Genomic DNA, 16,784 nt, shown 5'->3' on the forward strand with positions numbered 1-16,784 from the left:
TGTGCAAGTATCCCCCAGGCCCATCTGCTGTTCACTTCCCCCCATCACTTATGGACACCAAAACCTTGTGTCATCAAAAGCTGGTATATACGTTATCACAATTGCATTGGTCAATAATATGTTCAACTCCTTGTTTAACTTGCATTTTATTTAAAGCATACAGGGCCCGATTCACAGAACTAACTTAAGATAAAATCCTAAGCGTACTACCATTTACTCGTTTTGGTAGTCACAGAAGGCACTTACTCATTGATGAGTAAGCGCCTCCTGTGAATACCAAAATGAGTAAGTGCATTTACTCATTTTGTTATTCACAGAAGGCACTTACTCATCAATGAGTTAGTGACTTCAGTGAATACCAAAATGAGTAAGTGACTTCTGTGAATACCAAAATGGTAGTAAGTTTAGGATTTTGACTTAAGTTAGTTCTGTGAATCGGGTCCCCAGTTCTTAACTGGTCCACAGTGTAAGCTTAACTTTATTTCATATTAAAACCATAAACCCATAACTTGCATAATCTGAAACTGCATCATCCTGTAAATTATAAAGTCGCCTAAATGGGTGTCATAAATCACTGTTTGTCAACAGCAATGGCATCTCTCCTTCTGTTGATTACTTTGGTACAGCGTGTCGTGGCTTCAAAGCTTTGCTTGCTACCAAATGTCTGCCGTTGTGGCCATGCCTGGGTGGCAAGTGCCATGTCCACCCAGCGCTGACCGTTTCTTACCCCTTTTGACTGCCCTCAAGTGCCCCTGCCATGAGGCATCCCAAGAACCTTGTTCGGGCAATTGTCCTTTTATGTCTTTTTGTGAAGCTATTAGTAATAAAACCTTGTAGCTATCGGATCCCGACTCTGTGGCTGTGACACCTGTGTTATCTGGTGTGGGCGGGTGGTAATCAGTTTTTTCATGGGCCAAAGAGCAACACAAAGTGGACCGCTTCTCTCTGTCACTTTTTTGCTGCATTCGTGGGCACGCACCCTCTCCTCTGATTAGGGCTTCAAATAAAACATGTTAAGGCCACTTCGTTGGCCTTTGTTGTTGGCAGGCTTTCTAAGTGTCTCTTTGCTGCCATGCTCCTTTGGTGCTGCCCATGTGGAGAAGGTTAGCTGCCATCCCTCTAGGCTAAGCTGTGATTCCAGGTCCAATGCTGCAACCCCCAGCTGTTTAAGCATCCCATGGGCCCTCCATCTGTTCCCTTTCTCCCATCAATTAAGGACACCAAGACCGTTGTTGGTGTTAGACCGAATGTCTGACATTCGTGACCGTGTGGCCAGGCCTGGGATTCAAGCACTGACCATATCTTTCCTCTTTTGTCTACTACCCTCGAGTGTCCCTGCTGTGAGGCATCCCAAGGAATGTGCTCGGGCAATTGTCCTTTCTGTCCATGTGTAACCTTGTAGCTAGGAAAACAAAGGTTAAGGAGGGTCAAGGGGACTATGTTTATAGACCTACCAAACTCTAAACCCCTAAGTCAAGCTACAATAAACAAAGAGAGTCGGAAGGTCTGTTAAACAACGTAGCTGAGTCAGTGAGGTCCTAATAAAGTGACCCTTTTGGATTGCACTGAACCAGGCCCAGTGGTCACGCGACACAAATATGTATAAGAAATCCTATCAGCCCACCCATCTGGCGGAGCCTCGTCATGTAGGACCTCTATCCAGGGTGGTGAGTCCAAGCCCAGATGAAATGGCCAGACAACACACACTACTGGTTTATCTTGTGAAAGTGTCCGTGCCACAGAGTGGTGCTGAAAAAGTGCAGTGCAGTGTCCCTGTTTTGCACTGCACTTTTTCAGCACCACTCTGTGGCACGGACACTTTCACAAGATAAACCAGTAGTGTGTGTTGTCTGGCCATTTCATCTGGGCTTGGACTCACCACCCTGGTTAGAGGTCCTACATGACGAGGCTCCGCCAGATGGGTGGGCTGATAGGATTTCTTATACATATTTGTGTCGCGTGACCACTGGGCCTGGTTCAGTGCAATCCAAAAGGGTCACTTTATTAGGACCTCACTGACTCAGCTACGTTGTTTAACAGACCTTCCGACTCTCTTTGTTTATTGTAACCTTGTAGCTACCCATCACACTGATGGTGGTTTACTGACCTCCAACAGATCCCCTCAAGTATACGAGAAACCCAGCAGTTCCCATGCCCCACGATGTTCAAGAGAGACAAATCGATCCCTACACTAGACAGGTAAACCTTGTCATCTGCATAATACACCAGCATCCTTAGGTTGATGAGACCATGCCTCACAGATTCTCCATCCATGCCTTTGCAGAATTTGCTCATTGTTATGTCCACTTCCATCTAGACCTTTCGACCACTCAGTGGCTCACGGCCCCGAAATCACTCATACCACGATAGGATTTCTGAACATAATATATCAGCTGGTTTTCAGCTCGGCCCGGATGGCTTCCAGCATGCTTTGCAGCCAATTGACTTGAGACCGTTGTCCCCAGGGAAATTTCCATTGCGACGGAGTTCCCATGAGCCCTTTGTGTGTCCCCAAGTGTAGAGAGGTGCTGGATCCCTTTCATGCCTGGTTTGCCCAGCCCTATAACTTCAGTATTGCACAGCCATTAGCCACAATACAGCTTTGTGGCGCCAGCCCACCGCTGTGCCCGCATGATGTACGAGTGTCTCGCTATCCTTTCACTATCCTGCAGTGAAAGATTAGACCTGTGTTAGTGGGATGATGACCTAGCGTATGTCTTAAACGCTGAGGATTCCCACCTCCCTATGCACCTAATCCCTTTGTCCGCCATGCCAGGTGCTGCTGCTGTGGTGCCCGCCGATGTGAAATGAATGTGACCCAAAGTGTGCCGCTGTCAGGACCCCTTTTGTCAGGTCCTAGTGCATCACTGTGGTGAATTGGAACATGCTGAGGTAGCTGCAGTCCTCATAAAGGGGAGCCACCTACTGCCCTGACCAGTATGAAACTGTGGGTCAAGCATACCGGGCAGTGCTCCCTTGCCGCAAGACACTCCAGTTGCATGTGCCCCCCTTTCCCTTCCTAGTCAGTTTTGGACCTTCTCAGGTACACTATGATGTGCACTTTTACCAAGTATAGGTCCCCCACCTGGAGACAATTCAAGCTTCGGTTGGCCCTTGACAGCACCACCAGCTTGCTCACTCTGAATGTCCCATGGAGACCCAAGGCTAAAGCTGGTTTGAACAAGTGTGTCTCCCTTACAGATCTGTTTTGGTAAAAATGCTTCAGTCTCTAACCTGATGTTTTTTGCTTAAACTCTAACTGTTTCCAAGAGTCACCCTTCAGGCTGATCCATCACTTCAATTTCCCTTCCTAAATGCACTTCTTATTTTAGCTTATAATATTCATTGGAGACTCACCTGTGCCCAGGGAGAGCTTACAACTTTCATTATGACTTCTGATGCTTCTCTTAGCTGTTGGAGCTCCTTATCATCGCTGGAGAAACGGTGCCCAAATAAAATAGCAGCCATAACATTGGAAATAGACTGGGCAACATTGGGTGTGGGATCAATCGCTTTCCCTAAAACACAAAGAGGAAACAGTGACTAGAATGTTGTGTAAGTTAGGCCATTGCAAATGTATTTGTTAATAGCATGACTACTATAACTGTAACAACCCTCAGATAGATATTTCACTAATGTCACCATCACACAATATTGCTCAACTATCTGATGATGCCAACTTGAGGTGAGATCATAATAACACAAGGGTTACCCTGTAGTTTTTTTATAAGGAACTTGGGTAATTGTACAACAAAAATGCAGCTGCTGGTACCATGGCATTGTGGACATGGGATATGAATGGCTCACTGCCCTCAAATTATATTTCTTTTAAACTACAGGAAGGATTTTAGGTTCCTTGTCTTGCACTAGGGCCCTGGCATCCTTGCTATGACACAATGAGACTTGACGTGCCAATGAGATACAAGAATAGTTGTATGTATTTTGACAGCAATGTTTCAATTACGTTTTACCTCTCATACTGTTATGGAATTGCTTAATTTATAAAGCTTGCCTACAGAACACTGACTGTAGCTGTCTGCTGACAACAGGCCTATTGTATATAATTCAGATTGTTGTGGGCTCTATTACGATGTCATTCAGAGTTACATCCAACCGATACTATCATGGTCTCTGGACCAACCGACCTCTGATCAGTGGTCCGACCCCGCCATTACAATGCGACCGCACATGGTGTGGTTGCATACTTCCACTTATCTATGGTAGCTTGTGCTGCGCCCGTAAACAGGCCCTAGCACAAGCTCCGATAGTGAAATGAAAGATTGTGTTAATCTCTGCACCATGTTGGAAAGCCCGGCATGGAAAGCCTGTCAAAAAACGAGCATCGTAATCCCTACGGTAGAATGTAAATGTAAATGTGTAAATGTAAATGTAAATGTATGAAGCTTATATAACGCATGACTTACCCTGGGGCATCTCCGCGCTTGCTTAGGGAACCCGTCCTGGTATTTCCCTGTGAGATAACCCTGGCTGGGTATCCACAAGGTGAAAGCCAGGCATCCCACCGCGAGGGGCCAATGTGGAGATTAAGCAAGCTATTACCCAGAGTCGCAGAGTGTGAACCCGTGAGTTGAGAAGGCACCGGAGCGAGAATTATCGAGTCCGTGGAATTATTGAGCCCAAGACCCGCCGAGGCGGGGAATTGAACCCTGGTCCAGGGCCGAACTCAAGCTCCAGGTCTGCCGCCTCTAACCCCTGAGCCACACTTCTCCGCCATCCATGGGGATTATGGGCCAACGGGAGCCTGGCAGATCCAGCCAGAATGACCAGCTGGTTTCAATTCTGACTGAATTGAATTGAAACCGCAATGAGGCTCAAAGAGCCTCTCATCTGCGGTTGGAAGCTTTTTGGGCCTCATGGTAAAAAGGCCCTAATGTGGGTATGCTCGTGATTCCATGGCAAACCTCTGTAAAGAAATACTTGGTAAAAAACAAGACATGATTGAGAGCTCTTGAGCACAAATTCCACTTTCTGATAGGAATAATGATGTCCATAATGAGATGAAGCCATCAAGCTGCTTGTTAGTGAATGCAATAGCTTCCTGTTCAGCTGAATGACAGAAATGCCTTTTGATGAGTATCCACCAAAAACGGGCATGCTGTGAAGAATGTGTTTTTAATGCCTTTATATTTCAATATGAGGACATCTATTGTTAAATATGCAACATTAATAACTGTGATTCTATCTAATGTATTTTTCTAGCATGCTCTCCTGTTGTGAAGGTGTGATAACGAAGCTTATGCAAAACCGTTTGTTATTAGTTGAATATCTGCCTTATTTCAGAAAGGCTCAATATGTAGGGAAAGAAAACTCGCCTCATTAAGGGGCCTATGACGATGGAGGATTTTCCGCATCCTCTGGGCCGGCGGAAGCCACCGCCGGCCCGGAGGATGCGGAAAACCCTCTGCGGACCCACCAAAGACCCACCGCCACATTAGGATGGCTGGTGAGTCCTGGTTTCCGTCCGCAGCTTTTCCGCCGCGGTTGGCTTACAACCGCGGCGGGAAAGCTCTAATATGGTGACGGTGTCTCTCAGACACCGTCAGCCAGATTAGGATGGGCTGCAAAACATGCTTTTCCGCGGCAGCTTTTCCGCCGTGGAAAAGCATGTGTACCTTCACTGCGGAGGCCCGTTGCGGGCCCCCTAGGTGAAGGGGGGGTGGGGCGTGCACATGGTGGGTACCTATGGTACCCCCCTGCATTTGTATGCAGAAAGTGGCAGGCACCACGCAGTGCCTGCCACTTTCTACATACAAATGCAATGCATGCATTTTTAACATTGCTGCGGGTGCAGCTTGAAGGCGCACCCGCCGCAATGTTAGAAATAGAGGATGTGACCGCCAGGGTGGCGGTCACATCCTAATTGCACAGGAGGGAACTCCGCAGCCCATGCGGAGGTTCCCTCCTACTCTATGGTGGCGGACGGACTCAGGTCCGTCCGCCATCATAATCGGCCCCATGTTTGTTGTTTATATCAAGAGTTATTTGGAGGGTATAATAGACACTATGGGCCAGATGTGCAAAGATGTTTTGTGGTCGTAAATGGCATGATTGACAGTATTGGGCAAATTGCAGCTGCAAAAAATCTTTTTTTAATGTGCAAAGCACTATTTGCGATATGGTAACCTATTAAGGAATCGTAAATTAGGTTTGCAATTCGGTATTAGAAAGGGGCGTGTTTAGGGCGTTTCTTCCTAATACAGAATCGGAGTGGTATGTGTAAATGTTTAGCGACCAAAATGCGGTCGCAAAACATTTACATTTTGACACCTACTTAAAGTCTGAGGTAACTTATTCGCAAATAGGAAGGGGTCACCAAAGGACCCCTTTGTGAATGTTTGTAGAGAAATCTTTTAAGAGCAGGCTCAATGTGGAGAAGTGTGGCTCAATGGTTAGAGCAGGCAGGCCTTGATGCAGAGCTCTGGCCAGGGACCAGGGTTCGATTCCTGCCCTGGCAGGTCTCGGGCTCATTAATTCCCCAGCCCGGATGTTCTCGCCTCAGTGCCTATTCTGATCATGGGTCCCACGCTGCAACTCTGGGCAATAGCTTGCTTAGTCTCCACAACGGCCCCCACAACGCGAGGGATGCCTGGTCTGCACCATGGGGGTGCCCAGGAGTGGACACTTCACAGGAAAAGCCTGGAAGGGTTCCCTTGCGGTATTCGTACAAGCACCGGGAAACCCACTGCGGATAGCTGTGCGCTATACAAGTACAAAAACATTTACATTTACCCCCTACTCTTAATAAGTGAAAAGAAACTTTTCATCGTCTTTTTGGTAGACATCCTGTTTTCCTTTAAAGAAAACATGCTGCAAAAAAAAGGCAATCACAAACATGGTGGTCTGCAGCAGGCCACCATCCCTGTGGTTTTGCTATTCTCAATTGATGGCAAACCGAGACCAGTCTCATGAATAAGAATGAGGTCCACACTGGAAATTGCAGAAATTGTAAAGCACACAAGTGTGCATTGGTGTTTGCGATTACTAAATAGCACATTTCAGAAATGTGCTATTTGGTAATCACTAACCTTTACCTACGTACATCTGGCCCAAGGATTGTTCCCTTTCAGATTTTATGATTTTATTTTTTTCCATCATTTGCCTTTGCAGACTTTTCTATTTCCACTACTTGTCTTTTCAGACTTTAATGTTTTCATCGTTGGTCCTTTCATACTCTTCTATTTTTTTTATAGACAATGTTTTAAAAGACTGCATAGCAGTGCTTGTATTACTTGGTTCTTGTTCCTCCTTTAGGATAAATATATTCAATCAGACTCATTTGTCAGCATGATTGTCATATTGTTGGCTCTCTGCTTCAATTTTATGTTCTGTGATGTTACCATTTATATTGTGTGCACTGGAAAAGAGTTTGTAAAATAAACAATTTAAAATGTATAGTCCACTTCTGGTGACCATTGAGAGTGTGATTCATTAACAGAAGAGGGTTTGGAGTTCCACAGCTGCCCCTGAACTCACTTATGGCACTGATCATTACCAGGAAACACTTCCTACGCAATATTGCTGAGTGGGTTGTGTTAGAGTTGCAAACCAACTGGATTTTAATTCGGGTTGGCCATTAATACCACTAACTCCTGGTCCACCAGCAGTGTCAGCACCTACTCAAGCAGGACTCTCTCTGCCACAGGACAGGCTCTTCTGCAATGGATTCTTACTTTTCCCCATCAACAGTGAGTGCTGTGTTATCTAATTCAGCTACTGCTGTTTCACATGTAACGCTAGACCCCACTCTGGTGCCAAGGGACAAATTATTTTCCTGTCTTCAACCTCTGAAATCTGTGGAAAATTCCTTTCCACATCACAAGCTGATAAAAAATAAATATGACCAGATTGCAGCACCATGCATGACAGTAACTCGACATACTTTTTGGAATGTTGAGTGAAGAAAACGTTTTTTTTTTAAATGGGATAATTTACACCTATGGTCTTCTTCATATTTTTCTTTTCCTTTCTTGCAAACAGCTATAAAAATAATTAGAAATGAAATAATTTGTCTAGTTCACTTTTCTTTATCATTGTGCATGGAATCTTATCATACAATTCTCGTGCACAATCATTAATGTTTTTTCAAATATTTTTATTTGCATTCGGGGGAAGTTGTGAATACCATGTTTGCAGATGCAGATACTTTTTTATTTCGGTAAACAAGCATAGGGAATTAAACAGGTGGCTGTAAGGATATTCAGTCGCTGTATCTTTTTTGTTTTGTTAATTAGTTATTATGAGGATGTTGTAAAAAACTATGACCAGTCCGTTTCAAATTAGGACTATTTCCATTAATTCAATTTTTCAGATTTTTCTATTTTCATCATTTATCTTTTTAGACTTTTCAATTTCCATCATTTGTCTTTTTATACTCTGATTTCTTTTAAATAAAGTGTGAAGATTTAGACATGCATGGGATGTGCATCCAGGTTCTTCAATTAAATTCACTATATTGGTTCAGACTTTCTTTTTTTTCCACAGAAAGTGTGAAGTTTAAGACGTGTGGAGAAGAGCTTGTATTGCTTGCTTCCTGGACCTCTTTTAAGATAAATATGATAATTGAGCTGGTGCATTTGTTACCATGATTGTGTGTCTTATTTCTGAGTTAGTGTCTGCCAGTCCTCTCATTGTTTTCTAAATAGTAACCAGGATAAGGTGATATAGACAATCAGATCCTATAGGAAGCCAGGTACCGGATAATAGGTTTGAGATGGCTCCACAACGGCGATCAAGATCAGGATGGGAATGGACCAGCCTTCACCTTAACTGAGGACTCCTGTAAAGCTTCTGCACAGAGATTATCCTTTACTCACTGGTGCCAGTGCTGCCTTTGTTCTCAACACAACAATTACTGTCCCTGAGATAGGAATATCAGGCTTGATATTCCAGACGGAACAAAAAATCCTGTTGCCCCAAACCAGGTAGGTGCACCACTGCTGAAACGCGAGAGTTGGCTTATTTTTGCTGATGCGGTTAAAAATAGCAATAAGGCTAGAGATAGCACAATGAGGAAGTTAGGTCAATAAAATTGGATAACTAGGCTAGACAATTTCCTGTTGTTGTTAGTGTTCATAAACTGTTTTGCTGCTTTAATTTTGTATTCAGTGATGTTACTATTTGTATTATGTGAAGCCGTATAGGTTTTTTGAAAAATATTTTTTTTTAAATGGCATAATAATCCTATAGTTTGTGTTTCAATAACGAAAGAGGATTTGGAGTTCCACTATTTACCTTGAACTCAACTTTATGGGACGGATTGTTACCAGGAAACACTTCTAACACTATATTGTTCAGTACGCTCTGCCTGGGTCTCAGTTCAACTGGATTTCTAATTCAGTTTTGCACATTGACTAACTCCATGTGCCAGGGATTTGGAAATCCGGTCACTGGTGCTCTTCAGCCTGTAAATGGAGCCACTCTTTCCCTTCTTGGAACCATTTTCCTTTCTATCACTTTTTCCCAAAGGAGTCACTCTAGGGTTGAAACTTTCACTGATGCTCTTCAGGCTGTACATGGAGACTTTCTTTTCTTTCTGAGAATCTCAAACCTATCAATCGACTCCTAGCCAGGTGACACATAACTGTACTTAAATGTTACCTCACCAGAAGACATTGACAATGTATTGAACACCCAAAAACCTTCCATGCTGGAACGCCCCTGCCCTCATTCCAAAATGTTACCACTTCAACTAAGTACTGGCTCAATGCCACTCCAAATAATTTCTAACCCAACAATTCTCAACAATGCTAAATCATTGGTCTTCATCTTAGACAAATCCTTAACCTACAGGTGCACATTAGCGTCCTTGCAAAAAATGCTTGGTACTAAAACAGCCTCCCCAGGTGAATGAAGTCTTTCATTCTACCGAAAGACTTCAAAATGTTGGTCCAAACTTTAGACCTCTCCAGTCTGGACTATGAAATCTCCCTTCTGGATTATATCTTACAATGCCTCCTTACCCCTTAAAACCCAGCCCTTAAACTCAGAGCCCTCCTATTAACCATCACAAGAAGGTCTGACCACATCTCCCAACTCCTGTAGGAAGCAACTGAACTTTGAGGTGAGATGCATATTTATACAGGTTTGCATAGTACATACATCTACTCATACAGACTAAGCAGGAAGCACTTCTTTTGGATGGGAGGAAAAGGATATCAGAGAGAGTGGTGGATCTGGGTGGCAGTAGGGAATGTATTCTTTTACATTCAGTACAGGGAGGAGAATACATGTTATGTATGGCTCCTACATTACTTCTGAAAGCAGGGGCAGATGATTTTCGGGGAATACTTAACATAAAATTACAGGTGAGTAAAAAGAGAAATACAGGGATATTTTTCGCCACAGCATTCTGAGTGACATGATAGAAAACTCAAGCTTTGCTCTTGTTTATTTGATGTCACTCTGAGCGATTTGCTAGGAAACACCCTGTAATTCACAGTTACATGTTTCAAATTCTAAATACTCCCTTTTTTTAAACCAGTTTGGGTTACAGGACTATTAAGTAGTATAAATCTGCAATTTCTGGTCACATTTCAGTCAAGGGTGAACTGGTTGATAAACATTGGCAGGTACAAATAGCTTCTTGCTAGACACAGGCATTCAGTCATTTAGACTGGTAAGGGGTAGTGAACTATCGTATGCAGTGGTGGCATAATGAACACCTTTCTTTGAAATAATTATTTATCATGTTGGCAATGCAATTGTGTTTCATTTCATTCCTGATGGTCTCAAGCATTGAAGTATTTTATGTTAACATGACATATTTATCTGTTTACTCTCTCTCCCTCTCCCTCTCCCTCATAGGAGAAAGTTTATTTTAAAATTCATTATATAAAACACATTATATTTGCATAGCCTCATGGGTATTAACAGGCTTCCTCAGAATAAAACTAAAAATAACAATCAAATAGACTCCAAAATTTTATCTGCTTAAAGCACGCACTTTAGGGTACTAATGAATTTTCCTTATCTCAGATCTGTGTTCAATCAAATAACATGAAGCTATTTTTTATTTAAAGAAAATGTAGAGGAATCAGGGAATTTAAAGAAATTTCTGCAAAAAGAGGAAACAAAATTAATTTTCTTTGATACTATATTACAAATTGAAATGGACGTTCAATCGTAATAGGATCTGAGAAAATCTTGTTTGTGTTAGCAATTCTAGAATTTCCAATCTCCAAGGGTCAGAATTAGTATCACATGAACACAACCATATTTCCCAGACTCCATGATAAAAGCTTGCTATGGGTCAGCCTTTTAAACTATGTCAAATAGCCCACTGGCAGATGGGCAGGAGATGGAGTACAGCACTTCGGTGCGAAAGTGAGAAGAGACTGAATTGTTTGGGGTGGGCTGGAACATTCTTCATACTTTTGGGTCAGAAACAATCAATCAGAAAGATGTAACCACCATTCACAGAATCACACCTTGCCTGGCAACAGTGTTTGGTGAGTTATGTATTATGATTGTTAAGTTCACAGGTATTATATTGCCTGACATTTTTGGGTTTGTTCCTCTTCAATTCCTTCAGTTGCTTATAGCAGCAGAGGTTTCACACAGGATTTCTCTTCCTCTCACAAATTCTGAGACTTGATGGTGGCATTTACAAGTTCTTGATTCAACAGTGACCTTTCCAAGTAATATTTCACCTGGTGTCTCTACTATCAGAGGTGGGCCTTCATGTTCATTTTACAGACTGTATCTTTGCTATCTAGGGGCTAGCTGCAGCCCCTCTGCTTCCATATCCTGGTAAGCCATTCTACTGATGCACACTCACAAGGCATTGTTATATGATTCATACAAGTATATTTCGATCAGCTACACCTTGATTCATAGGATTACTGGGGTTACCAGTAGGCCCATTGTAGATAGAGGGTTCTTACTGCATGCCTTCTTAACAGTCTGTGTTCTGGCGATAAGAAGTGTAAGATGCTTAAGGAGTGTTTCTTCCCTCTCTGTCTCCCTTCCCCTGTTTCCCCTGCACAGCATCTTCAGATGCTGTACTTAATAACAGATATTATTTAACTGAAAACGGTAGAAGTGTGGTTAATGATGGAGTCCCTTACTTGTATCCCTGTAAATCCTAACAGGCTGCAAGGTGTTTTCAGGGCAGTATATTACTTTTGAACCTGGTTTCTCTATCCCACCTTCGCTTTATCACGGTTGGCCTTAACTAGTGCTTAGATACCAGTTAAGTGCAACCAGATGACAGTGGTTGGCATTTAATACTTTTTTTACACCATTTTGTAAATTAAACTTCACAAAAAATCATATCTCGTGTTTCCCTTTTTGGTGTAATAGTATTTATTAAAACATACTCAAACTTTTCTAACTGATTTGTGATTTTTCTTGTGTTCTGTGTTGACTTTTACTGATTTGGTACAGCATACTTACTTTACACATCACCTCAAAGTTAATGCTGTCTACTCTTTGCCATTTCTACCATGGGATTGAGCTCAGGTTAATTTTGTGATGTTATTGATTCATTCACCCTGACAAGGATTGCAATTATTATTTAAGATGAGTACTTACTCCCCTAAACTAATACTTCCAATGTGTTCCAAATATCTTCTAAAATGTCATAGTGTTTAAGGGTTAAATTGTTCAATTGTAAGTCATCAATTTCTCTTGTAATATCAATTATCTCAAGCTGTAATTTTTAATTGATGGATAAACCTTGATCAACCAGCATGTTTTCAAGCCGAATGTGACCATCTGAAGTTTATTTGCACTCTTTTCCCCATTTCTTTTTCTTTACAGATATTTTGGATACATATCATGAATCGCAATTATCCTTTAATTTCTGTCATTTGAGTGATGCGTATCACTTCAAACTAAAGATACTAAAGTACCTTATTTTCTTATTTTTTTCCTATCTTCTTATCTTTAGTACCTTCTCCTATTTGTCAATTCTAAATTGTATTTTAATTATTTCAATGAATTCCCGAGATGTCATGACGGACCTAATTACTCATACCGTGCGATAAGTAAACAATGGTTGAGTGTTACAAAATCTCAGAAAAATTATTTTTGAAGACATCATCCTCTCTTGTAAATGTAAATTGAACAGTGTTCTGGGAATGAAAATTCTTCTGAAGTCTAGTGGCTGTAGTGGAGCTATGCTGCCCCCTTCTTCTGTCTTTGCTGCTACATAACCCTTTGTCTATTCCCAGTGATTGGTTTTAATTTGGTTTTACTTTTTTTAGTTAATCACTTATTTCTTCAATTCTGCTTCAGAAATTTCTGTAGTTGGAAATTTGTGAAATCCAGGATTTTTAACTTAAGCCAGCACAGAAGACATGAATGCTCATTACGAGGATGGTCTGTATGTTACTTTTTTGATAAAGAACTCTCATACCACATAATTTAGTAAGGCTAACATTTTCATTAGCAACCCCTACATTGGAGATATTTTCACATTTCATGGAATTCTCCCTTATATTACATGCTAGACGGATTTCTTAATGCAGCTATAGTTATACCTCGCTGATAGCTTTGGTGGGTGGCGCACATGTCAAAAACATATCTAGGAAGAGTATCGGTGGTGAATTCCTGTGCCTTCAGTAAACAGGCCTTAGATGGACAATGTTCCTCTTTTCCCAGTTCCTGCGCCTCTTCATACTTCTATAAATACACACATACTTGTTTTTCCAGACACTGGGACATAACTTTCAACAGGCTTCTCGGATGTAATTCATACAATACAGCCTAGTAGCTGGAACAGAGCAAAGCGTTTACACACTGAATAGTCTTTAGTGACTTTAAGATGGGTTAGAATTCCCCCTTACCTTTAGTCATTGTGAATACCTCTACTAGATGTTGAGCCTCTCTCTGGACTGTCCTGTCCATAGTTTTCTTACCAAGTCCAAGGTTGCGCAGAGTCATCAAGCTGAATCGTCTCTGCTGCTTCCAGGTGGGTCCATTTGAAAAGACAACCCCTAAGGGAGAGAATTAATGATGTTACTATTAATACATATTCACTACCATAGCCTTATAGCCCGCCGTAGAGGGCTATACTGGCTATTAAAGGCCCTCTCCAGCGTTAAAGAGAGGGGTCTTTAATAGCCAGTATAGCCCAGCTACGAAGGGCTATAAGGCTATTAGAACATTCTGCCACTAGAGGGCTGAATGTTTTAACAAAAAAGAACAAAGCCTTATGGGAGCGTGAGGGGATTGGAATCCCCTCAGGCTCCCTGAAGCCTTTGTTCACAGCCAGAGCTGTGAACAAAGAAACATTGGAATGTTGGAGCTCCAGGCTTATACCAGCGATTATAAGACCGGAGCACTCCATTGTTTTCAATGGAGCTCCCAACATTCCATTGTTCTAATACATAGTATGTATGGCTCATAAAGAACTAAGAGTAAGTCCTAACATATGCAGATGACACTTATAAGCAAAGTCTCACTGCCCCATCATATAATGCTAATGGGATCTACAATACGGTAGAAATGGGCAGGTTATCAGCTGGCTAATGTATCCATAGGACGGGTCTCAAATATGCAGCAATGTAAATGCTATTACAGCTGACTTTGCCACAAAGCAATGCCCTACTATAGAGGACCTCGAAGAGGATACAGTCTATGGGAGCATATCACTTTAGCACAGTACTAAAAACAAGCATTGGCAATGCCAATAGGTCTTGCGCTGGCTGCCAGCCTTTTTGCGATTGTTGTTTTGTCAAGGTTTTTGCAAACTCATTGTTTGTGATTGCTGCTTGATGCATGCTGTAGTTTGTGGAAGAAAAACGTGAATGACACAATCACACACTAATGGATGAAATCTGTACGAAAACGCTATAAGTAACTGTTTTACATACGTTTAGTAAAATCAAAAGGTCTTAGCTAACTCAGACCCAAATCAGTTGCTAGCTTCGCTTTTGAGAAAGAAGGCAAGAGGGAAGGGGAAGAACTGAGGAAGGAAACAAAAAAGGAAGAATAAATAAAGACAAAAGGGAAGAAAGCAAGGGAGGCAAAAAAAAGAAAGAATGGGAGGCAAAAGAAAGAAAGGAAGGAAAGCAAAGAAGGAAGGCAAAAAGGAAAAAAGATACAAAAAGTAAAGAAGGCAGAAAGAAGGAAGAATAAAAGAAATAGGTAAAAAGGAAAGAATGACAAGAAAGAAAGAAAAAAGAAAAATAAAGGAAAGAATGAAGGAAAAAAGGAAAGAGCAAAGTAAAGAAGGCAAAAAGAAAGAAGGAAATAAAAGGGAAATGAAACAAAAATGAAGAAAGATAGAAAAGAAAGCACATAAGAAAGAAAGAAAAATGAAAAAAGGTAAGAATGACAAAAGGCAAAAAGAAAGAAAAGAAGAAGAAAAGAAGACAAAAGTAAAGAAGGTAAGAAATTAAGATGCAGAGAAAGAAAGGAAAGAAAAAGTAATGAAGGCAAAAGAGAAAGAAAAGAAAGAAATAAGGAGAGATGAGAAAAAAGAAAATATGAAAGACAGCAAAAAAGAAAGAAAGAAGGCAAGAAAAGACTGTAAGGTGAAATGAAAGATGGAATGAGGTAAAAAATAAAGGAAAAGGAAAGATAAAAAGAAAAGAAGAAAGGAAAGAAAGAAGGAAAGAAAAAGAATGGGAAGGCAGCAAAAAAAGAAGGGAATAAAACAGTAAAGGCACAGAAAGAATGAAGGAACGGTAGACGAAAAGACGAAAAGAAAGCAAGACAGAGAGAAGGAAAAAAGGAAAGAAAGAAGAAAAGAAAGACAGAAAGAAAGAAAGAAAGAAAGAAAGAAAGAAAGAAAGAAAGAAAGAAGAGAAAACAAAATAGGACAGATAGAAATTATGAAAGAAAACATATGGAAAGACGAAAGGAAAGAAGAATGTTCACAGTATACAATATTGGAAACTAAAACCCAAAATACACCCCACCTATGTCAAAATAAAACTGTTAGAAGTGTGCTGCAAATGAAAGACCATAAAGGATCGTTTTCTTTCTGGCAAAGTTAATCAAAGAATCATTATTGAAACCCAGTCCAGGAAAACAATGCGGTATGCTGTGAAATAGCAGCCGCACACTTCAAAAGGAATTTATAAACAGCACTGGAAGGAGACAGGGACTTTGCCCTGTGCTCACATCAAATGCGTCCTACTACGACATCAGGCACAGCTGGCACTAAAAGGAACTCCTTGCATGTGGAAGTGTACCTTGTGAAAGAGAGAAGTGCAGTTCCTCAAAGTGACATTAACCAGAGGCTTCAGTAGACTGTTCCATTGATTGCCCCATGCGGTGGTAGGTGGAAGTAAAATGGGAATGGCACAACAATAGACCAATGGGTGAAGAGCAGTGGCCCCTTTAAGTAAGTATATCATACATGTTGTTATTTATACATTATTATATTTTTATTTAATTTATCCCACTGGTTTCGGCATTCAGATGCAAAAATGAGGAATACACAGTAATATGTGTACCACTTCTTCTACCCACATTAGTTGGCATTTAAGTACTGGAGCAACTAGTGACAAATGTTAAAAGGATCTGATCTGGAACTACTCTCTTAGATATCTTAGATATGAAGTACTGTCAGACTGACATACAACCCATTCCTTCCTTTACCACAAATCTCCGACTGAACACCTAAACACTTTTATGACATCCTCTTTAAAACTGGTTCTGTTACATTGAGGCACTTTGATGGCATTTCCTGCAGTAACGTCTAAGATATCCATGAACCCAGATTAGACAACCTTTTTTAACTCCTTCCATGCTAATGACGGAACCGCTCCGTCATCAGCTGCGGTTGGGCTGTGCTGATGGCGGAGCGGTTC

General features: G+C 41.4%; 1 protein-coding gene across 1 annotated transcript in view; it reads right to left on the reverse strand.

The window, feature by feature from the left end:
* LOC147684140 (cytochrome P450 2J2-like) overlaps positions 1–16,784 on the reverse strand; it is a 95,232-nt gene that overhangs the window by 45,107 nt on the left and 33,341 nt on the right. Inside the window, exons 3-4 of the mRNA XM_086944530.1 lie at positions 13,809–13,958; positions 3,358–3,518 (exon numbers count right to left, since the gene is read on the reverse strand). Coding sequence (XP_086800656.1) covers positions 3,358–3,518; positions 13,809–13,958 — 311 coding nt within the window. The remainder of the gene's footprint in view (positions 1–3,357; positions 3,519–13,808; positions 13,959–16,784) is intronic.

This window comes from Lissotriton vulgaris, chromosome 11, assembly GCF_964263255.1.
Source record: "Lissotriton vulgaris chromosome 11, aLisVul1.2, whole genome shotgun sequence".
In the NCBI taxonomy this organism is placed as follows: domain Eukaryota; kingdom Metazoa; phylum Chordata; class Amphibia; order Caudata; family Salamandridae; genus Lissotriton; species Lissotriton vulgaris.